At 37.3% G+C, this 24,888-nt stretch overlaps 2 protein-coding genes across 12 annotated transcripts in view; one reads left to right on the top strand and one right to left on the bottom strand.

Moving 5' to 3' along the window:
* LOC129732187 (restin homolog) overlaps nt 1–24,888 on the top strand; it is a 177,439-nt gene that overhangs the window by 116,266 nt on the left and 36,285 nt on the right. For 9 of the 11 annotated variants that reach the window (XM_055692794.1, XM_055692793.1, XM_055692788.1 and 6 more), the window contains 4 exons: nt 2,612–3,007; nt 3,073–3,241; nt 3,316–3,493; nt 3,747–3,803. In XM_055692794.1, coding sequence (XP_055548769.1) covers nt 2,612–3,007; nt 3,073–3,241; nt 3,316–3,493; nt 3,747–3,803 — 800 coding nt within the window. The remainder of the gene's footprint in view (nt 1–2,611; nt 3,008–3,072; nt 3,242–3,315; nt 3,494–3,746; nt 3,804–24,888) is intronic. The other 2 variants (XM_055692789.1, XM_055692792.1) reach the window with 1 other exon arrangement.
* Nucleotides 3,647–7,052, bottom strand: LOC129732188 (aminopeptidase N-like). The gene is made up of 2 exons (XM_055692797.1): nt 5,043–7,052; nt 3,647–4,987 (listed from the first exon to the last, which is right to left on the bottom strand). The coding sequence occupies exons 1-2, from the start codon at nt 7,020–7,022 to the stop codon at nt 4,247–4,249; spliced, it is 2,721 nt and encodes a 906-aa protein (XP_055548772.1). The 5' UTR covers nt 7,023–7,052; the 3' UTR covers nt 3,647–4,246.

Genomic DNA, 24,888 nt, shown 5'->3' with positions numbered 1-24,888 from the left:
ATTTTCGATTTCTTAAAAGTTCAAAATGGCGCCATTGTTGCCCCTTAAGGTGAAATAGACTCAAACTCCAGAAAATTTGTTTTGGCATCAAAATACATAAAAAATCATACATAGAAGCCAGGGCAAAAAAATGTTGCACTGTGTAATTAAATTCGTGCATGCATCCATTTTCGAGTTATTTTGAATTCAAGATAAGAAAGTAAAAAAATTGACACTAAATCGTATATTTAATAAAAGAAAATTTAATTTTGCCGCAAAATAATTTTTCCTGAAACATGGCATTATTCCAAAACTTTTGTTGAAAAGTCCCGGATGGAGAAATGTTAGACAAATTTTCACTTAAAAGTTAAATTTCAACATTATTGAGAATAATCAAATTCCATTGATGTCATTTGATTTTAATTTCATTGATTTTTTATGTTAATACGCTTTTCTGTGAGTCATTTATGGTTTTTCAGCAGCAAACATTGAAATGTGTGATTATAGTGGCTCAATTCATTCTTTGACATCAGAGAGATTGGACGAATAATTTGGAAGTTATTTCCATCCCTTGAATTATAATTCAACCCATGCAAATGAATCTCCGGTAATGTGAACACCATACCATAACTTCTGAATTATTCATTCAATTTCTTTACTGTTAAAGAATAAGTTTTGTCATATTCATTCTCAATAATGCAGGAATTGCAAAAAAATCTTTGAAACTTCACTTTTAAGTAAAAATTTTTCTTACAAACTTAAAGTTTATTGCCGGGTTTCGGTTATTTTTGCCGAGAACGGCACCTATGAGTGCTCGGTTAGAATAATAATGAAAGCTGTCACATTTTTTTGTAGATCTCGGTTCAACCTAACTGAAATTTCGGTATGAAATATTACCGAACTATCACTACCGAGATTTCGGATATTTTTTCTCCAAAATTTCAGTTAGGTAAACAGAGATTTACGAAAAAATGTGACAGCTTTCATTATTATTCTAACCGAGCACTCAGTGGTGCCGTTTTGGGCAAAAATTACCGAGACCCGGCAATAAATTTTAAGTGTGTACATTTCTCCATCCAGGATTTCTGAATCTGAGTTTTAATAAAAAAAATAATTCGAGGAGAAGATCTAATCCTTTTCTTATTTTATACATGATTTAGTGTTTATTTTCTAAGTTTTTCTACTTAAATTCAAAATAACTCGAAAGCGGATGCATTCAAGAAGTTAATTATTATGAGCTTTTCAATTTTGAATGATTATTTCAATTGTTTAAAATCATTAGAATATAAATATATTGAAAAATTTTGAATTTGAAAATTTCCAATAATACTCAATCTTCAATAGAAAAATTGTTTTTCACCTCTCTATCCTGGACTTTTTATCAGAAGTTGCGTTTTAACTTCAAGTTTCTTCAAAATAAAATTGAGAAAAAATTAACCCCCTTTTTAGTTAAAATTTAGTGTTTGTTAAGATTTTTTTTCTGATCCAGAAACAAGTTTTTTCATCGTTGTTTTTTTTTTTGTAAAGCTCTATCAGTGCTCATCAATGCTCTATCAGCTCTATCAATACTTTGAATAAAACCTAGGCAAAAATGTTTACGTTTTTTAGGAAATTAGTTCTAAGTCTGAAAAGTTCCTCCATCCGCAGAAAATATTCAGTTAGCTAAGTCAAACACGTGTGCAAAGTTTCGTTCAAATAAAAAATGATCGATATTCGATCATAGGTCATTTGGCATGGGAACGTTCCAAAGCAGCTTAGAAATCTTAGGTTGTGTAGAAAAATTGTCTAAGGATGAAACTGATGGTAATTCCAAAAAAAACACACTGAAAAAATTGTTTAACCGGAATAAATTCTAATGAATATTAAATTTTAAATCAGAAAAATAGAGTCGATTTTTTTCTAATTCCTTTAAAAAAAGCCTGATATCGGAATTTTTCAAACAGTGACTATTCCCAGTCGTCGGTATTTTCAAATTCATCTATCTTTAAACTCAAACTCATTCCTTTTTCGCTCAATATTGAGTCAAGCGAAAACTTGAATGAATTCGGTCGCAGCACTTGCTTCTACAACCGCCTTGCTAAGTAACTTTCGCAAATGCAGCAACAAAAGTAAAGAAGCTTGCAATAACAGAACTAACTTTTGTTGATTTGTTCACAAATATTTCCAATTCCTTGAGCATCTTGGTGAGGAAACATATAGTCTCTAGTGGTCGATAAAAACTCTAGGTTTCCAAGATTGAAGCCTCCAGCTGTCGTTCATGGAATTCAAACCCTACTTCAAAAGTAAATAAATACTAGTCGTATATCCATCAAGTGCCTTTAACGATAATTAAAACAACAGTCCGTCATACTTAAATGTTCAACATCTATCATGCGTTCAATCATTTATATCGTGTCCCACATCCGCCGATAATGAATATCACCCTCGGCTGGAAGTGATAGCTTGTCGTTCGAATGTTTACTCATCCGAAGTAGGTATACTGGATCCCCCAGTGAGGCAGCGAAAGCATAATATTTGCTTTCCAATCCAATCACACGCAAACTTGCTCATATAAACCGAACGTGTGTGACTCGGACAGGCGGATATCATGATAATGACATCATCTCCTTTCGCTTTTATTTGCCGCTTGCAGATCAAGGTGTTGTCCTGACAACCGACACGGACAGTTTCATCATCGGGCAGCGTGTTTGGGTTGGTGGCCTGCGGCCGGGACAGATTGCATTCATCGGTGAAACACATTTTGCACCGGGCGAATGGGCCGGTGTGGTTCTGGACGATCCGAACGGCAAGAACGATGGATCCGTCGCTGGGAAGCGTTACTTCCAGTGTGAACCCAAGAAAGGGGTCTTCTCTCGGCTGACACGGTTGACCCGGGACCCGTTGCCGGGTGCCGGTGGCGGTAGCTCCAGTGCTGGCGATACCTCGATGGATAACAGTTTGCGGTCGCTTACCTCACCGGTACGGTCCGGCGCGGTGTCCCCCACACACAGCGTGTCTAGTTTTGCCTCTAAATCACCGGCGTTGGGAAGTAAGTTTGAGAATATTTTGGTTGCGTTATGTTAACACAATTAATATTTGCGATTTTGTTTTCAGAAGCGGCAACCTTAACTGTTGGTGATCGGGTTATAGTTTCTTCCGGATTTGGCTCTCGTCCAGGCATTTTAAAGTATCTCGGAGAAACACAGTTCGCCAGTGGAACTTGGTGCGGCGTTCAGTTGGATGAAGCCAGTGGCAAGAATGATGGTTCCGTCGATGGTGTCAAGTAAGGCTGAAAAATATTTTTACTCAAAGTTTTGATAATTAAAATTTCCGATATTTTTTTTTTTTATTACACAGATACTTCGAGTGCCCCGATAAGTACGGCATTTTTGTTCCAATCGCAAAGGTCACACTATCGCCGTCTTCCCGCAAAACGCGTCTGTCCCGGTCCGGCTCCAAGGAATCGCTAACTTCAGTCGGAACAATGAGCTCTATCGCAACCACGGCCACTTCCAGACTTCGTATGAGCGCACAGGTATCACTGGAGGCTTGGTAGATTCTCGTTGAACAACGGAAAAGCATGCTCGTTTTGCGCGCTTAGCCAATTTGCACACAAGCTAGCAGCGGTTTTTCGAATTCACTTTTGTTCTATTTGTCTGTTAACACAAATTTAAATTTTTATTCCCGCGTGTTCCGCGCTCAAGACTAACATTTTAATTTCTCTAAAAACATCGCTAACTTTCTAACACACGATTCGCCTTTTCCTTGCCGGTATCCTGTATTTGCAGCGGAAATCGACCGTCAACGCAGTACCTTCAACGCCGAAAGCTTCCTTCTCACTACAGGTAGGCACTGGATTTACTTTTTGATGTTTATATTTCTTGACAGAGAGTGTAAGCTATTTTTTGTGAGCAAAATGTTGACCCCATAACATAACTAGCCATACTAACTGAACGCGTAATGTATGGTTGTAAATAAAGAATTTTGTGTCCCTGTAATTTCTATAGTTTCTATTGTTGATTTCAGATTTTCTAAATTTTGATCATTTTTTTTTCTCATTTAAAAGCGAAAAACGTGGAGCTTTGTCGGTTACTTTATTCTGAACGTTTAATTTAAACTTTGTCAGAAACTTATTTAGAGTTCTAATGCTAATATTTTATATTGCAATGTTTCCGTTGAAAGAAGTATATTGCACGGGGTACTTTCACGTCTCTTCTGAATTATTCGAACAATGCAATGGGAGAGTGAACTATATTAATAATTTATAATATTTACTATACACAAAAAATTACAAAACATCATTCAATTTTCGCATATAATCATCGATAAACTCGAACATCACCAAATACTTGGCAGTCTTGAATTTATCCGACAAACTTTTGAAGTACTTTCGAAACCGATCCTCCGTAACAGCCGGCAGCTCGAATGTTTTCACTAGTCCTACCAGCCGCTCCTGTTCTGTTGCCGTAGTTGCTTCATCCGCCATACACAAGATTGCCGCTCTAAACTGTTCACCTGATAGTAAACGCTTCGCTATTGGTCCGTTCCCTAACATCTTCATAACGGTAGCGAAATGTTTGCACGCAAATCCGTCCTCCATTCCGGTAACGAAGCTTTCGAACAACTTCCACCATTCATCGTCGTCATCCAGGCTGACGTTATGTGCCTCAACAATAAGCTTCAACAGATGATCGGCTCTATCCGAACAGGCAATGACCGATAGCAGTTCGTTTCGTGCTTTACCACCGACGGCGTCCCGAAATTGTCTTATCAGCCAATTGAATTCAAAATCGCTGGAGTTTTGCTGCCCGAAGCAATAAACTGTCTTATAATCCGCCGCTGGCACCGGAATGTTAGTTTGAGCAGCTTGTTTCAGTGCTTCTTTCGCTTGGAGTCGACATTTTTCGTTTCCTAGGAAGCAGGACAACTCGGTGATTGATTTGCGAAGCGAAAAAACATCGGATATAAGATTGTTATCGGCTGCCAGAATACTCTTGTAAAAAGGTTCGATGAGGTGCCTGAAAAAGGCCTTCAGAATAACATTAGAAGCAGATCATTTTATCAACAAATATTTTCATAATTACCTTGACCTGTATGCCGTGTTCGGAGGTAAGAAGTTCCGTACAGAAATAGTTAAGCACTTCAACAGCACTCTGCCACACCACGTTTTCCCACTCGTCCCGAAGACAGGTCATCAAACCCAGCAAAGTTGTAACATCCACTTTGTTCACCAAAAACAAATAGAATGCATCATTCAGCAGCTGCACTCGGTTCAGTCGATGTATGCTGGACACGTCTTTCCGGAGCGCGTCGATGATCATCTGCCAATTTCGGTCGTCGTAATTCACACGATAGACTCCAAACTGCTGCTTATTGAACACAATCCACTCAGCTTCGGAAGCCGCCACTCTTATCATCTCTGCCTGAGTCGTCAACCAGTGCATGGGTCCGTGTTCGTGAAAATGCTCTGTCTTGTATGCATAATCGTAAGGAATTATCCACTGGCTGTGTTCGTCGACACAGGGCTCTATTCGTTGCTGAGAAATAATCACTTTATCGTTAGAATACAGCCTTCGAACGTTCAATATCGGCGTTCCTGGCCGCTGTATCCAGGAATCGAAGACTTGCTTCACCGTGTGTCCTGCGGGAAACGGACGATCACCTCCAACAGCCAGCTCAAGCTCGGCGTAGAAATCCTCCGGCGTCACGGAGTCGAATGCTCGGTGCTTCAAGAAATTCCGCACAGCCAACCGCCATCTGTCATCTCCCACCACCAGGCGGAACATATTCAGTATGCTGGCTGGTTTTTGATAGGTTGATATTACATCGATTTGTTCGATTTCGGCGCTGCTAGTGCAATTTCGAGCAATCGGTGGTCTATCGGTGGAATCTTGCAATGCGTACTGCATAACTTTCCCGTTAAATAAAACCATGAACGGCTCCGTGGGGTAAACTGCCTGCAGGATGTACAATTCGTACATTGTGGCAAATCCTTCCTTAAGCCAAACATAATTCCACCAGGCTGGAGTAACCAGATTACCGAACCACTGGTGCGTTAGCTCGTGAGAGATTATTTTCAATATTTCGAAACGAAGCTGGCGGTTGCCTTGTGCCGATGGATCAAACAGAAAGTACTTTTCCTGGTAAAAAATCAATCCCCAGTTTTCTGTTGCTTGCCAATAGGTTGATATTGGCATGATAAGATGCGTCAGTTGAGGCATCATCCGGGTGTATGGAAAGGCAGTGTATTCTTCCAGTACTTTGAGCATGCGTTCCGCGGCTTGCATAGAATAGCTAGTGTTTTCTATCACCTCCGTGCGAGTCATAACGGATTGGATTCCGGCAGCTTTGCGGGTAAAACCTGAAACGACAAACGCCAGAAGATACGTTGACATTCTGGGGCTTTGTTGAAAGTGTGATACAACATAATCCTTGTTGTATGGCAGTTGCTCAGTCAAAGGCATATTGGAGACTGCGATCTGTGATTTATGATGAACGATAGAGATGTTGAAGGTGGCTTTCAGAGATGGTTCATCAAAGCAAGGAAATGCTCTTCGGGCATAGATCGGTTCGAAATGGGCTGCAATATAGTATTGGTGGATGTTGTTGCTGTCATTGTAACGTCTCAAGAAAATGCCATTTTCATCTTCCCGTGCAGTTCCGTTGAAATGGATCACCATCATATAGTTGCCGCTTTGCAGGATGTCAACTGCTTCGAAAACTAACTTTTCATTGTCAGGCAGTACTACGATTGATGGTTTCTGGAGCTCGTCACTAATTGTCCCATCAACGGATCGATATAAACGAACACTTTGTATCGTTTGGTTACTAGAATGGAGAACGATTCGGTTGGTTGCTTGTAGAACATCGAAATAAATATGTACTGATCCTTCATAGCTGCCGTTGCCTGTGTGGCCTTCCGTTCTCCACTGTAGGTTGTAATGGTTCGGAACTGTTTCGTTCGGTAGACGGTAGCTTGCGTAATACGTCCCCGGAGGAGGATCGCCTTCGAAACCACTAATTATTCCCGCTGCTGCCAACAGCACCGAAATAGAAAGAAACATTTCACGTTGCAAAACAAACTCGAACTGATGACGTTCTGCTGCGATTAGCCGGTGGCCAAGCGCGGATTCATTCATAACATAGAAAATAGCACTAGCATAACACTGATACGGGGAACGTAAATGGAATAAGGGTGATGTAACGTTTTGTTACCAACAGCAGCGAGCTATGAGTTATTCAGCATATTTTAATTGGAAATTCAATGTATAAATTCCGTTTTTCGGTGGATTTTCCCGAGTCGAATTCCTAGAACATTATTCATCAATCGAAAGTAGCTGGACCATTTGGCAATTAAAGTTGGAACGAAGTTTTCCCAGAAAATGTTCTGAGTTGCGTATGGTTGAGCTTACTTCAGTGTGTACACACATGTCCAGCTAATAAACAGGCTGCAAAACTGTATGTGTTTGAGCGAAATGATGCAAAAAGATAGAGAGAGAATAGAGAATACAGAGCTGTACTCAATTCAACTCGTTCACTTTCCGGAGAGCCAGGCAAAACCAAACTTTAATCAATTCGGGCAGATTTGCGTGGATTGATGTGATCTGTGCAAACTGAAAGGAAATATTTGTGTTTGTCATTGAAAATATTGCTTGAATCTGATAAATAGTAATCATTATTTATAGTGTGAAATTAATATTGCTTATAGTGTGAAATTAATATTGCTTTTCTGCAAGGTAAAAATCCTTTCCGTAAAAAAATGACATAAATAAGCATAAATTATTTATGTGAAACTAACTAATGTATAAAAATAGAATAAAACTTTTTGATTTTTAGCAGAACGACAACTATACAAAGATGTAATGATATATGTTATCAATACAATAAAGGCACATACAATAAAGGCACATAAGAAGGGATCGTTAGGTAATTTTCTATTCCTTTTAAAATTCTACGCAAAACAACTTTTTTTTATGAAAAAACTGAAGGATAATGGGTTCTTATATGATAGAAGAATGTGCTGTGGACGATGGAATAGAGTTCCCAAAATCTAGATTTTTTTTCTTTAGTGTAATTTATGAGCGGTTTCCATGCCAACTGATCTGAAAAAAAAACGAAAAAAATTAACCAACTATCTTTGATTTGAATGAAATTTTGCTCTCGTATTTGACTTAATCTGAAATTTCGCAGAGTGTAGAGAAAAAAATCCTAAAGGGCGTAAGCATTAGGTTTTATTAAAAGCATGCTATCGAATCAAATTTCTCATTCGTTCGTATGTATGGATTACTATTGCACGTGTGTGGGTAGCTATAACGGGTTTTTACAGAAGATATAGTATTTTTTCGTTTATTCATTAACATTCATTGAAAATAGTAAAACGTCTGAACGAACACGGTTGTAAATTCGACATTACAGCAGCGATTTAAACTTCTTTAGTCAGTCTTTATTCATCGAGGAAAAATTACTGCCAATGAATGATTAACACTTATTTGCTAGAAACTTAACTTAAAGAGTACCGTTAGTTATCGGTAAAGCTTTCTCAATGAGCAAACATTTAATTTTCGTTTTTGTTTCTCGGTGCGCGGTTTTGTTTTTGTTTTTCGTACACAGAGAAAAAAGAGTTACAAGTTTCAATCGTGAAAAACAAAAAAAAACATTTAGAAATGCTTCAAATCATTATTATAGAAGTTAATATATTTTCTTGTCACTCGCCAAATCTTGATAACAATTACACAGAAAGCGTGTAATTGAGTTCTTACTTTTTTGAGTTATTAAAATGAACGTAATTTCTTGCAATACGTGAAGTTATATGCTGGGCTGGAGCTAATCCATTCTTATAGTATATATTATTATTTATAACGCTTTAACGTCTCCGCATTTAGAAATGCACTGTTAGATAAAATTGCAGAAAATATTAAAGTTACAATTCCGTCTACTATTTGTTTTAATGGAATATAAAAATATCGTAGCGCAACGTCATACGGCCGTGTCTTGGATACCACCCTCCTAATTTTTTAGTGGGGGATACAGAACTCGTAAAAAAAATCCCGTAAAAAACAGCGTTAACTCAAAAATTTGCGTAAAAATCGCGGTAATTCAAAAATCCGCGTTAATTCAGAAACAAGTATTCTACCCAATTAAACACTTAGACGCTTTTGGTTCCTAACCCGCGTTAATTCCGTTGAAATCCGCGTAGAAAAGCGTTAATTCAAAAATCCGCGAAATGAAACCTCGTAAAAAAATCCGCAAAAAAACACATAACTGGTACACGGATTTCTAAATTAACGCAGTTTTTTACGAGGTACGTGGTAAACCCCCCGTTTAAAAAAACCTGACTGTATTTAAATTCTGAAGATTTTTAAAGGATTAGATAGACATTTGTAATTGAAAAGCTCATTGTGATTACCATCCCAAATGCATCCTTTTTCGAGTTATTTCGAATTTAAGTTTAGAAAATAATTAGAAACTGGAAGGTAAATTTTATATTACATAATATAAAGAGTTGAATTTTCTCTTAAAATTTATTTTTCGTTGAAGCATGACCTTTTTTCGAAACTGCTAGTAAAAATTCCAGGAATGGTCATATCAATTTTTACTTAGAAGGTAGTTTCCAAAGGTTTTCAAGGAAATAATGAACTTTTATTTGTATAAATATAAAATTCAATGTTTATTGCATAGTGTCCCGAACTCAAATTCCAAATAACTTGGAGAAGGGTGCATTTAAGAAGCCAATCACTATGAGCTTTCCAGTTGTTAATGTCTATATAAATCTTTTGAAATCATTTACATAGGGTGATTGATCGTGGTTCGCACTATGCCAAAACTGATCCTGGTTCGTGCTATTACCTAAATCATCGATAAATCATTGAATAGTCAAAAATTTTGAATTAAATTAATTTTCAATGCTGCTTCTATTTTTTTAACAATACATACCTTTGATTTTTGTTAAAGGAAACTACTTCAACTAGCCTTGATAGCTAAGCTAATAAAAGATGTAAATTCGGTTGCCAATGTCTTCACCGAAGCAGTCTGTTCAAACTTCTCTACAGCATTCTAGCTCGTGATGTAAAACTTCATATTAATTTTGAAACTTTGATCCATCTATATTTTACCAGTATTGAAACTTCTATTACAGAAAAAAAGTGTCCGATTATGATTTTTTTTTATAATACAATAATAGTTTTTTGGTCCTGGTTCGCGCTGCGAATGTTCGTGGTTCGCCCTAACAGTTTCACCGAATCACCGCTAGAGGCAGTGCGCATTGCTCATTTTCAACCTGAGAGTTTCAGTCAACCGCTCTGGAAAAACGTCGCGAAAAATCGAAATAAACAGTTGAACTTTTCTATAAATCAAAGGAGTTGGATAAAAAAAAAACAATAACAAAGCAAGTTAATATTGATTTTCTGGCCATTAAAATAAATAGGTCCCTCTAATAATAAGACGCTCCACGAAACTTCCCCAGGAAATTATAAGAGGCGGTAATTGGTTGGAGGAACAAAACGCTGTATAGTAAAGCAGTAAGTGTGAAAATAGGAAGAATAAAATCATATTACACATCAGCATTAATAAAATAATAATGAGCATGCAACTTCTTAATAGCGGTATTGCTAATAAAAGGAGTGCGGGTAAAGCAGACATCCGGGCATATCTCTATCGATTTCTGGGCGCAATGGAGAAATTCGCACAGAAAACCCTTAAAGTAAGTTTCTGTTTAAAAAAAATCTAAATTCATATTGTCGAAATAGTCTGAATAAATTATGTGCAAGTTTATTTCACACTGCTAAGTAGATATACAGAAAATATAACTGTGTTTGACACAAAAAGCGCTTATATCACGTGTAGTCCTTTAATTTCCAATGCTGCACTTCTATTTTTTATTAGGACGAACCAAGATCATAAATGACGCGAACCACGATCAACATGGCACGAACCAGGATCAACATTTCGCTTGCATTAAAACCCATACCATTATTATATACTAGACATCAGGTGTTTTCGAAGTCAACCAATTTAATCGTCTATAGTTGCTCTTTCTTTTTAATCTAAATTTTAGTTGAAAAATAGTGCAGTTTTAGAAAAATCTTGCTTCATTCCTAGGGTGCCATGAAAAACAATGAGACAAGTGCGAACCACGATCAATCACCCTACAAACATTTTGAAAAATATTAAAATTACAAGTTTTTTTCAAATTTTACTTTCAAGAATAAAAAAACCCACCTAGCGGTCAGACCCAGCCTTTCTCATTCAAACTTTTATTTTTAAAAATAGATTTACATGAACGCTTCAATCCAATAAATGTTTATTCACTCTTAAAGTTCTAAAATATTGATGTTGTAATCTATACATATAAAAATGCAGTCCGGTCTGTCTGTCTGTATGATCCATATAATCGAAAACTACCGAACCGATCGAAGTGAAAATTTGTATGTAGGGGTTTTTGGTGCCGATAAAGGTTCCTAAGATAGTTTGAGACCCCTTCCTCTTCTGGAAGAAAGGGGTCCCACACAAATGAAACAAAAAATTTCTGAACATCTCGAGAACTAACCGAGTAAATGGAACCAAATTTAGCATGTGGATGTTTTTAGGGGTAACAAATATGTCCATTATGGTTTTCTTCTATAAGCAAAGGGTCCCATACAAATGAAACACAATTTTCGCACAGCTCAAGAACCAATCAAGAAAATACAACCAAATTTGGTATGTGAATGTTTTTAAAGGTAACAAATATGTCTGGAAGCACATGGTTCTGTAAATCTCGCGAACTAATCAACTAAATGGAAACATATTTAACAGGTGAATGTTTTTAGTGGTAACAAATATGTTCCATAATCGACCTCAGGCAACATTTGGATTGTAAGATGGCAACTTCCGGTTTCTGGAAAACAGCCAAAAATGGCCGATTTCCGTCTAACAGGAGTATCTCCGGATCTAGAATGATACACAGCAGATGAAATCGACCACAGACCCCATTTCAAATTCTAGGTTGGCGGCTTCCGGTTCCTGGGAAACAGCCGAAATGATCGAATGACACCCAATATGGGTATTTCCGGTTTGTGAAAAACGGCCTAAAATAACCAAATACAATGAAATGAGCTAACAATTGACCCCATGCACCATTTTGAATTGCTAAATGGCAACTTCTAGAGAAACAGTCGAAAATGACCAATTAATACTCAATATGGATATTTGCGTAATCGAGATGATGCATAGAAACCAAACATTGACCCTGGACACCATTTTGAATTTAAAGACGACCACTTTTAGATTCTGGAAAACAACGAAAATAACTGAATACCTCCCAATATGGGTATTTTTGGTGTCAGATTGATGCCAGAAAAACAGCTGAAAATGACCGAATACCACCAAATATGAATATATTCAGAATTAAGGCTATGTACAGAACCCAAAAGTCGAGGATTTCATATTTGACTTTGATCATATCCTATGGCCGATTCGTCGTGCATTTTCAAACTTAAAACACATCACAAGGAATCAATGAGTTTGGAACGTTCAAATAGTACGATACCACATTTAAATTATGTTGAGGCCACATATATCGATCAAAGCAGGTATAGTTTTGAATAGTCTTTGAATTTCTTTTCTTTCCATAACTTTTGAGCCACAAATCAAACTGTTATGAAGTTTGTTATTTGTAGGTTTGAGAGATGACTCGTTCGTATGACACTAGTTATGTTCAAATAGGTCATGTGATCTTTGAGATAATAGACTTTCGTTGCTTTAATAACAATTTAATACATAACGGTTGCTTAAGTTCAATTATAATCAAACGAAATGGGAACGTATGAAACCACGTGTTCAATCATAATTCATCAGTTAACCCTTAACTAGCCCGCTAATCTGATAATAATATTGATCAAATTGGTTGTGTAGTTTCTGAGAAAATGAAGTTTCGTGATTTTCACATTTCGGTACATTACAGACGAAGTTACAGTCCGATTACAGTAAAATTCAATAGGGTGTTATGAGGCAGCTAGACTTATTATTTGACACTAATTTTGTGGAAATCCGGTCAGCTAGATCTGAGAAAAGTGAGTGAGTTCAAGTAGTCTTCGGAATATGTTCCTTTTCATAACTGGATTTCACATTTTTGAACAGGAAAAGTAATAGTCCGATTGCAAAACAAATCAATAGGGTCTTATGGGGTAACTAGACCTTTCATTTGACACTGATTTTATGAAAACCGGTTTAGCCATCTTTGAGAAACATGAGTGAGATTAAACAGCCTTCAGAAGACGTTTCTTTTCATAACTTTTGAACCACAAATTCAATCTTTATAAAATTCAAAAGTTGAGGGTATTTCAGGTCTCCCGTTCATTTGAAACCAATTTTGTTCAAATCGGTTGTGTAGTTTTCGAGATAATGATGTTTCATGATTTTTACATTTTGGTACATAACCTCCAAACTAAAAATCCGATTACAATAAAATTGAATAGGGTCTTGGGACAACAAGACCTTTCATTTGCAATTGATTTCATGAAAATCGGTCCAGCCATCTTTGAGAAAAGTGAGTGAGAATAAAAATCTGCACACACACACACATACACACACATACACACACACATACAGAAAATGCTCAGCTCGTCGAGTGATATATGCCATTCGGCCCTTTGGAGCACTTGTATACCATCGGTTTTGCAAGTGATTGCTATACCTTTCTAGGAGAAAGGCAAAAATGGTTTTCATTTCTCCATCCGAGATTTTCTATCAAAAATTTCGTTATAACTTGGGGTTACTTAAAAAAATTCAACTCTGTTCGTAAATATTCAATAGTTTCCTACAGTTCATTCTCAGCTAGTTATTGTATACAACCAAAGGCTTCCTAACTACAATACCTTAAATAAAACCTGTACCAAAATACTTACGCCCTTTAAAAAAACTTTGTCCACCCGCGATTACGGAAATACCCATACTGGATACTATTCGATCATTTTTGATTATTTTTCACAAACCGAAAATCACCATCTTAGAATTGAGGGTGGTGTCTGGGTTTTCTGGCTTCTGTGCATCATCCTGTTTACGGGAATACCCATCTTGGTCATTTTAAGGTTGTTTTCCTGACCCGGAAGTTGGATTTCAGAATGGTACCTGGGGTCGATTTCTGACCTCTTGGCATCATTCTGGTTCCGGAAATATCCATATTAGGTGGTATTCAGCTGTTTTTCAGATACCAGAATTTTTCATATTGGATTTAAAAATGGCGCCTGGAGTCGATTTTTGGTTCCCGAGCATCATCCCGATTATTTTAGGCTGCTTTCCGGAAAAATGGTTGAAATGTATGTTGTATTCTTCCGGGATCCCTTCCTCCCCCTATACAGAGTAGGGAGGGGTATCAAACCATCATAGAAATTTGTTTTGCTCTCAACAACCTACACATGCCAAATTTGGTTCCATTTGCTTGTTTAGTTTTCATGTTATGCCGAATTTGTGTTTTGATTTCATGGTAACCCTCCATTTCAGAAAAGGGAGAGGTGTCAAACTGCCATGGAAATACTTGTTGCCTCCAGAAATCCCCACATGCTACATTTGGTTCCATTTACATGTTTTTTTCTACTGTGAAGAATTTTGTGTTTAATTGATATGAGATGCCTTGTTTTCCAAAGAGAGAGGGGTGTCGAACCACCATGGAAACCTTTCTTGCTCCCAAAAACCTCCACACGCCAAATTTGGTTTCATTTGCTTGACTACTGCTTGAGCTGTGTAGAAAATTTGTGTTTCATTTGTATTGGGGCCCCTTCCTTCTCAAAGGGCGAGAGGTTTCGAACCACCATGGAAATATTTTTTGCCCCCGTAAACCTCCATATGCCAAATTTGTTTCCATTTGCTTGATAAGTACTTGAGCTGGAAGGAATTTTGTGTTTCATTTGTATGGGAGCCCCGTCCCGTCCAAAAGAGGGAGGGGTATCGAACCACCATGAAAATATAGACACAAGAGTGTCCAAAAACATCCGCATGCCAAATTTGGTTCCATTCGCTTGATAAGTTGTCGAGTTCTGCAGAAATTTGTGTTTATTTGTATGGGTTCCCTCCCTTCCGGAATCCTCGAATTATCCTAATAACTTTTCCTGCCCCCAAAACCTCTACCTAATTTTCTATTATGTTTATATTTTCAAATATTAGTTTTTTTTTTTCAGTGTGGTTATCTATAACTTCGTCTCTGTGTTATTTTGATGAGATTCACACTTTTTAAGATGATTTTTCCTCAACAATAAATTTGTACTGAAACTTGAAGATAACGCAAAATAGGGTTGAAACGTTGGCATCAAAGTTAGGAAACGTCGTTTTCAACTAAACTTAATATTATTTTTTTTTAGGTTTTGATTTTGATCTTTGAATTGCACTATGAATTTTTACCTGTCTGTTTCAAGGAGTAGAATTATTTATTTTTTTTGCTTTAAAAAAAAAGTTTTATTTCCCCATTTTGGGTCCATTTTAGTATGATTTTGACAAAATTGGTAAGATATTGGTTGTGGACAAGTACATTTTGTAATAACATTTTGCTTGCAATCGAATTTTTTTCTCAGCTTGTTAATTTAAAAATTGTGTTATTGTGAATTATTTCGTGAATTCGTTTCGCATTTTGTATTTTACTTTTGTGTGTTCTGTCGCAAATTTCATACCAATCTCAGAATCAGAATCAGAAACAATTCGATGACATCTTTTTCGTTTAGTGCTCTTCTAATTCCTCTGTAAAATCTATATCATTTATTTATTGATTGAAATAAGTCATTTTTTACAACTTAAATCCTTTCATAAGTTTTTTTTTTGTTTCAAACTTCATCAACATAACATAATTTTCGTTAAAATTTTTGCTGAATTTTTAATAGCTATTTTCATTTAAAACTTGCATTTTGAGACTCAGAAATAGCAATTTTATTTACGTCACGAAAGTTGCATGTTTTAAGTACGTTTCAAAACTTTATGAGACTGCACTTATTTTTATTTTTAGGTATTTAAACAGTTTGACCATGAGTTGTCACTGTTTAACTGTTTAGGTTTCTACTTGTTCTCTAGGAGACCAAAGGGGGCGTGAATTCTTTCCCAAGAAAAGCTAAACAAAGTCGTACTGGTCGGAAAAAGCAAAAAAATGCCCTTGAGCTCAAACTGGGATAAAATGAAAATTTATAGCTTTTTAACCGTTCTTATGAATGTTGGTGCCCATGGCCGGTTCAGAAGTGTGATGAACGACCGCAGAGTACTTGCTCGTCGGGTTCTTCGTTTCTCTGTTTATTAACGGGGAAACGCAATTGAAGTCTCTGAAGATTTGACGCACTTCCAGGCTGGCTATAAAAGCACCAAAATTTACAGGATCTGTTGAAAAACTATAGTCTTTGTTTTTTTTTTCAAGTTTGAGCTCTACGACAAATCCTTTGTTGACCAGTGTTAGATTTAGATGATTTACTTTTGCTTTAGATATTCTTGCTATAATAGGAAACTGCTCAGTTTCTTCAAAATTTCCCATGTAATTCAGCATATCAATATTTTTTTGTTACCAACATTAAAGAAAATTTAAGATTAAAGGTCAAAAATAATAGAGTTTCTATCAAATAAAACATTGGGTCATTTCTATTCCATACAAATATTTACATTAACAAAATGCCATCGAAACCATCATCACTCGCGATACCGAGTTTTGATGTTATAACCTTATCAATACATAGAAAAACATTCTAACCTCAACCATCGATATTTGCCGATAGCTAATATAGTTATCGATATGGCAAATCCTTATTTTGCAGTGAAAGAGACACCACGAAATAAAAGCACTCTCGTTGATTAAATTTCAACTGTCAGAACCGAAGTCCGACGTTACTGTGAACACTTGGACATTCGTATCCAATGGGATGAGAGAAACCGCTTAAAATGTGCTCTGTTCCATTTGGCACATCCACACCTCGTCGTTCGGGTACCACTTTGTTCCGAGCAGCGATTTGCTGCTCATCCAGTTCAGATACTTGCAGCAAAATTATACCATCGAACAGGATGTCCTCCGAATGCAAATTTTCCAGTGCTCTTCACTGGGGCGCTCCTTTCTTGGAACGTACCTCTCGAACGTTGGGCACCTAAATGCTTGGGTGCGCTCGTTGTATTTTTCCGATTACGGCGAGCAGGGCATCGCCTTGTACGGTAACTTGTCCCGAGCGAACCGAGCGGCTGCTGCTGTTGGCTTGAATCACGCACGGCCGGTTAGAATGGCGGCTTGAATAAGCACTCGTCGAGGTACAGAACTCAAAGTATTTTGCTGCTCAGGTTACTTCTGGTCGCATCACATCACCAATGACGCCCTCAGGGCTGTCATGTAATCCGATAGTGGCACGCTGGCACTCGGGGTCCAACCTAGCCAAAGGTAATTTCAGTGAAAATTTCTGTATGGCGAATCCAATGTATGATATCAATAATTAATGAGCAAGGCAACATTCGCTGCGAAGTGGGAAATAAATTTCGCTTTGCGGCTGATGCTGATTATGATGTTTTGCTGGTGTCACAACATCATCCGTAGAGGAAAATAGAATGAAACTATTGCTGGATGCTATATGAGCTAGCACCACTGATCCAACCTACGGATGAGTGTTTATCCAGGGGAGCTTTACCAGCATTAGAGGACACCAAATAGATGGAATATTAAGTCATTCATATATACCACAGCGACAAGTGTTTGCATCAACAACAAGAGAGGAAATATATGTATTCTGCCTTGTCATTTCTCTCCACAGGGGATCACAAAAGATGACGGATGATAATTTCGTCAACCTCTGACCCACGTTAGTCACTTCACACTAGAACGGAACTGAGCGACTGAAACCGAAAAGTGCCACTTGGTATTGTTGTTGAATATGGTTTTTGGGATACGTTTGATTAATTCAACCTGAAAGTGCGTATTATAGCGTTGTACGTAAAATTAATTTATTGTGCCATTTTCTTTTGACATGTTTCGATGATTCGTCTTTTTTTTTTCCTGAACATACTCCTACATCACCTGTCTGCGTGTAAAAATAAGAACAGCCCGGAAGCTATCCAGTCTAGCTTTCCTTCGATTGAAACTTTTACCATCACGTGCTTTTTCTGAACTGCTCTGAAAGTCTTTGATTAGTTCAGCCATTATTTGATCTCTGTTGCTGTCTTGAATCAATTAATGACAGGAAGTTGGTCGATGTTCTAATCCCTGGGGGAATTTGCTTCTGAAGGGCATCTAGTTGTTGCCTATGGTTTCTGTTCTCGAGCTCGAGCTTTGGAATTTTCCACTGTGATTTCCCCGTTTTCTTATTGAGATAATAATTTTTCAATAATTAATATGATGTTTTTGTTTGATTGTGGTTCTAATATTATCACGACTATTTTCAACAGTCATTGCCCAATTAGAAAATTTCGATAAAACGTTAGAGCATTTGATAAACGCTGAAGTGAACATTTAAAAGAAAACTCATTTGAATTCTTACAAGACTTGTTTCACTTTTCGATCAAAGCTTGGAACAGCATTTAAAATTGGAGCAGTGTGTTCTGGATCGTCAACTTTTACATCAGAAGTCAGGCTAATCTTGAGTAACATTTTTAAAAATTGTTTTCGACGCTCTGGCTTTTGACTTCAATTTATTGTCTCACTAACTTTGGAATACGGAATTAAGTCCTCTCGGAAATTTGTTCATGGACTTGGAAGTCTGGAATTCACATGATTATTTATCGGTTCTGTGATTCGGATGTTGGGCCTCAATGATCTTGAACTTTATAATAGAGCGTGAACCTAGGGTTCTTAATCTTCCGAATTTTCAATCTTAAGCAATGCATTCGAACATTGGTTTGGATGCTTGCGACCTTAAATATAATCTACAACAAAAGAAACACTCGGAACGTAGTGTAAATTTGAAAATAATTAAGGTAATATTGCTTTTTATTTGTCGAAATAAGATAGATTACGGAATTTAGATTAATTTCGTAGTTTGGACTTTTGACATGTAGGTTTAAACTTAAAGCATGGATTTGTGGACTTAATAATTCGTTAGAAATACTTCTAAGTTTGGATATTCGGAATGAAGGCTATGGATTCTGAACCTTCGATCTTGAATCACCTCAAAGCCTCATAAATGTAGGGCGATGTAGTTTGGTTGGCTTTGAACATTTGTTCCTGGACTTAGAAGTCTAGAATTCACATGACTATTCATCGGTTTTATGATTAGAATATTAAACCTTATTAGTTTTTAAAAGTTTTAAAAAAAGCCCTTTAAAGGCGATAGATGTTGAATTCTGATCCTTGTTCTTTTCAGGTCAAATTTTAATTTTCGGGATAGGTCGTAATACTTGGATCTTGTACTTTTTGAATTTTCCGGAATTCTAGCTATAATTTCAGTCCTCTGACTGAGCACCTTACACTTCAGGATTCGGACTCTAAGTCTTACATTTGAGATTTCAAGGTACTGGACTTTGATCTTTTGACTTGAAATTCGAATCCCTTCTTGCGTTCTACGATATAATAAACATGTTGGTTCTGTTTTGAAATTTAATCTTCAAATTTCGGTCATCGGATGATTATGATGATATTCGAACTTCAAATCTCAGACTTTGATCTATATTATATGGATTTCAAATCCCAATTCATTAGCTAAAACTTGGATTAGATTCTGTAACTTGTACTATGGATTTAAGAGTTTCAGTTCAACATTGAAGTTCAACTGTTTTTGAATCAGGCGTTTAGGTTGTGGATTCTGAACTTTCGATCTTAAGCACTGAATTTGAACATTGGTTCCGGTACTCAAGTTTCTGACCTTGAATCTTCACCAGATAAGTATTGAATTTGCGACGTCCGGAATTCATATTATTAATTTTGAAATCTAGACTTCATAGTTTCCACATGATTCTCCAGCTTTGAGTTAGGATTTTGATTTAAAACTTATGATCATCTTAGGTTATTGTCGTTGGTCTACCGGCTATGCAAAGTGTGTACTTGGGACTTTTGGTTTTTGGCCTGAATTTTGTACCTATACTTTGATACCTAGGAGACATTGGTCGTTTAATCTCTTCAACCTTGAACTCCTGATTATAGCTTTTTTTCGAGTTTTACAGCTTGCGCCTTTGACAAAGACTCCGAATTTTGAACTTATTTTAAATCATATAGCTTTTGGCCGTATTTGAACCGTCTTACTCTATTGCTATTTTTTACGTCTAACTCTATTGCTTAGGACATTCTCCTTTCAAACTCCATAAACTCCAACTCAATTACCCCACAGATTCTTTTGCGTTCGTCGGCTCCAATCGCGTCTTATGGTTTTACGATTATTTCATCACCTTATTAGACTTGATATCGATTCCGAGCCGTTGCTGACGAGTCCCTTGAAAGGCAATTTGTCATATTGATTTCCTAACACATTGTCGTGATCCGACTTGTGTTTATCCCCGTTAACTTTGAACAAACCGCTTGAGCTGGCAACAGAAGTTATTATTTGCTCATTAGCATAAACACACACGCACACACACACTCCAACCACCCTGCTGTTGGTAGCTGTTAGGAAGTTTTCACAAGAAATCTGTTTACCTATTCAAGTATTCCGCGTGCCGTTATTGGTGAATACAATATGGGAACGTTAATTAGGAGTAGAACAATACAGTTCCTCGCAAGCAGTTTAAAACCTGTTTACAACGTGACGTGTACAGTTATTTGGGACAGTAAAAAAAAAAAAACAAAAAAAAAAGATTCAATTCTATTAGATCGTTGTTATCAGTGCTAGTGCTATCGATGGACAAATAAAAAATTTATTGAAAAATCCAATTTGTTTCCGAGACACCCTAGGACGAACTGGATCCAGCCCAGTGATTTGCATCCGCGGAACGCGGTACCTAACCGTATCGTAAGGTGCGGGGGCGACCTCATCAATGATACTGCTCGCATCGCGCTCTCTTTGACGGGGCGGCACGGGTCATTTGAGGTGTAGCAAACGAAGATCCCGCTGCAGGTTGTCTCTCTCTACTGACGGAAAAGCACGTTCGTGAATCCCACGGAATCGATCGGCTGTGTCCCAAGTTGGTAATTTTCTTAGTTAAGATAGTCCATTGATTATCGACGTAGAGGAAAGCGAGGGTGTTTAAGGTCGTTTGGGCTCTATGGGTGTTCAGTGTGGCGCCTTCGTTGAGCCTGGGCGTTGATTATACGGCGGCTATGATCATTTTAACTGCGGAAGGTTGGCCCGAGTTGCCACTTAGTTGCTAGTGAGAGTTGATGCGGAGTGGAAGCAGATCGTAGACTTCGGCAAGATCGTTTTTAATAAAATTGATTTTGACTTGTTGTGTTGGTTTTGTGGTTTTATTTGAAGTTATGAATGATTTTTGTGGTTAGTGAGAGTAATTTGGTAAAATTATTGTGAGCTAATTGCTACAGCTAAATAGTTCCCTCAATTAAAATCATTGTACAACAGTGATTCAAAGAGTTCCGGTTATAGTAATTTTACTTGAGTGTGAATTACTCTTTAAGATATCTTAGCAATTTGATCCGAAATTCCATCGTAGTCTTTTTCTGGCTAAATTTGGTGTGTGTTATCCTGAGAATATCATCTTGTGAAGTAAACTTTCAGCTATGAAACATTTCAAGTTTTCACTGCAATTCGTTCAGCGCCAGAACAAACACATCATCTTTGTTCTGCGAGTACAGCCTTTTCCTGGCGAAGGCCGGAAGCAGTTGAAAAAATAGCAGTCAGTCACATTTTTCAACGAAAACCACGGGGCGCAGCTGCTTAGTTTATTCGCCAAAATGCAAACATTTATCTTCCGGGAAAATTTCAATGTTGTCCCGGCTGTGTGTATGCAAAGCTGCAGAATCAGCTTTTTCAGCTTGCTTGCTCAAAAGTAGCTTTATACTATACAGAAGCTGCACCAGTAGAAAACGCACATTGCTTGTTCTATTGTGGTAGGTTGGGGGAGATGGTTTATACGCACGTAAATGCACTGTTGTACAATGCTAGCCATAAATCATGCCAACTTTTTTTTCGTAGCTGTGGCTCTGTTGTTTCCAAATTGAGCCTTCTTTTCACGGTATTGTTCACTGCAGTCACTGTGATTGAAAGGTGGCTTTCAGTGAGTTCGCAAAATTTCACCATGAACAATATTTCGGTATATAGTTGTTATGATGGATGTACCTTCCAGCTTGACAAAGCTTACCCGATTGGGACTAGAGGGATTTTTTACTAGTAAGATGGAACCGCGGGATTGATATCTGTGGTGAGGATAGAATATAATGTCTGGCGATACACAAAGGGGTAAAAATCGATCATGCTCTAATTGTCAACGATCAAAAAGCTTTCATTTTATTTTTTGTCCGATAACTCTCATGAATAGAACAGTGCATTACATTTCGATTGATTTTTTTTGTATATTTTCTTTTTGTTCTGCCGGTGACAGATTATTTATCCTATGCAGAATCCACGACTCCAAATGCTTCAGTCCCGTGCGGACACCACTCCTTCATGTACTTCTCCCCCATATAACATTTTTTGGCAAAGCAAAGACTGGGAATTTGATAACTCGCCACAAGGTTTGTTCTGTTATCGTCACAAATGCTCCATGTTTCCACAAAAAGGGGCCCGTATCTCCTTATTTCATTTTATTTTTTTTATCTGTGTTCAAGCAAAATCTGCGGTAAATAATTTTTGGAACGTACGTATAAATTTCAATGTGAAAAGACCTGTGCAGCCGCTTTTTATCCTACCCAAGGCTACATGAACGTTTTCCGCCGTGCAACACGACACTGGAAATGGTCTGTTGTACAATTCAAAGGTGCGTTTGTTTTCGTGCATCAAGAGTGTGGTAGTTATGTTTTTTCGATCGAGAAGAAGAATCTTGAAAAGGTATGGCATTTATCACATGTTTGTATCGTTTTTATCACCAATGGAGACGCTAGGTACATTGTAATATGAGGCATAAAACGATATAAACATTGTTCTGGGAGAGAAGAATTGAGATAGAAATTCGCGCTATAGTGTTCATATTGTAGATAAATGTAATAATAAAATTATACAAAATGGTTTCCATCGATAGAAACGTTCACGTCAGTGAGAGTGCATTTCGATGATGGCCGCCAAAGTCACGACTGCCTTGAGGATACTCTGCTGATATTTTTAACAAACTTTATGGTTATGGTCGATCATTTGTTGACATTTTCTCGAATGGACTTTGGAACCCAATTATTAATTGATAACCTCGTGCTTGCGTTGCATCTATGTGGTTTTCCAGGTCAAACAATCATTGGATGTTTCGGTAAATGAGTGTCCCTTTTTCTGAGTACTCCTAGCAACTTTTATTTACAGCGGTTATTCAGCCAAGCGAACAAAATTCTCACAGTCGACGTCGCTTTGGTCGCTCCTCTCATTGTTTAGCGGTTGGAATTTTCGTCCAGCGAAATTAAAACAAACAGGGCGAAAACATTTTTAATAATTTTCTTCAAGCAAATTTTGATGAGTTTGGTTTTAGATTCTGCTTTATCGAAGCATTGTTACCGTTCTCGTATTGACCGTTTTTACTTGAAACACATGTTTCACTCAAATGGTGACAACTGTTCAGTTTCGAAAACACCACGTTGTGATTTCTGTTATTATAACAGTTGGAAACACGTTAAAATAAAATTAATCATTTTGTGTATTAAACTTTATTCATCATACAGGTTTCTCTTCCAATGCTTTGTTTATAACGTATGTACCAATTAGTCCAAAAAAATCAATGTTGCAAAAGTCAAGGAAAACCAAATGGTTTTTTGACCAACAAAAAAAATCAAGATAACGTTACACTGGTCAAGCCTAAAGCTCAAACTGGACAAAAATAGAGATTATAAATTTTTAACCAATCCTGTTAATTTTGGTGCCCCTAGTCACCAACATTTTTTCAGAGACTTAAATGAGTTTTCTCGTAATCATAACGTTGAAGCGACGAACCCTGCGAGCAATTACTCCGCGACATTTTGACGGAAGTTGACGCATTTCTACACTGGCTAGAAGCACTAAATTCCAGAGGAAGAATTGAAAAGCTATAATCTTTCTAGGGCAACTGTTTTGAGCTTTAGGGTAGCATTTTTTCGCTTTTTTCAATCAGTGTTATGCTTCCTCCGATAGAATATTTTTAAATAAACTAGATTTGGTGAAGATAAATCAGCGGAATTTGATTGATCATTAACCCTTTATAAGGCAGCGGCAACTATATTGCCACCAGCACACTATATTTTTCTCGCTGCATTAAGAATATTGTTTTTAAATTTGGCTTAACCTAAACCTTCCAAAGGTGTCTTAGAACACTTCAGTTTTTTCTAGGACTGCTAGAAGAGTACAATATTCATTTTGGGTCCATTTTTATGTAAACAAACCGTGATTTTAAAACGTCTTTAAGAAATTCATACGATGTAGCTGCTTCCATCGTTTTAGGGGTTGACGGGCAGTGGCAACTATATTGCCACCAACATTTTGCGGTTAACGGGCAGTGGCAACTATATTGCAACCAATGTTTTAGGGGTGGACGGGCAGTGGCGACTATATTGCCACCAATTTTTTCAATTGATTCAATAATGAATTGTTTAACAAAGGTGCAGATGTGTTGTTCCTCCTGTAAGGAATACGTTTTACCAAAGTTTATGTTGATTCCTTGCGTAGTTTCCACGGCCTTATAAAAGGTTAAGCAGTTTCAATTTTGACCCATTGATATGAAAGGGTTAAAAATTACCTCATTGATATTACGGTCAAAACTGTCATTAAATTTTGTACAGTCTTCTTGGTCACCTTGTTTGCCGCAGAACGCTAGTTAGCCTTGAACTGCATCTCATTGACAACTGTTATCTTCGTATCTTCTAGAGGTTCCGTTTGACGATAGCCTAGTATTTTTCTATATGGCAGAGCTCCAGTGTATTTGGAGGGTTCATGTATTTTGGCACCACCTGGACATTGTTCACGA

This window comes from Wyeomyia smithii, chromosome 3 (assembly GCF_029784165.1).
Source record: "Wyeomyia smithii strain HCP4-BCI-WySm-NY-G18 chromosome 3, ASM2978416v1, whole genome shotgun sequence".
NCBI classification, from domain to species: domain Eukaryota; kingdom Metazoa; phylum Arthropoda; class Insecta; order Diptera; family Culicidae; genus Wyeomyia; species Wyeomyia smithii.
The sequence above is the reverse complement of the archived record's forward strand: the minus strand, read 5'-3'. Positions and strand labels throughout refer to the sequence as shown.

Coding starts and splice junctions, on each gene's coding strand:
- LOC129732188 (XM_055692797.1), bottom strand. CDS start 7,022: ATGTTTCTTTCTATTTCGGTGCTGTTGGCAGCAGCGGGAATAATTAGT. Junction 4,988..5,042: donor AACACGGCATACAGGTCAAG/GTAATTATGAAA, acceptor GTTATTCTGAAG/GCCTTTTTCAGGCACCTCAT.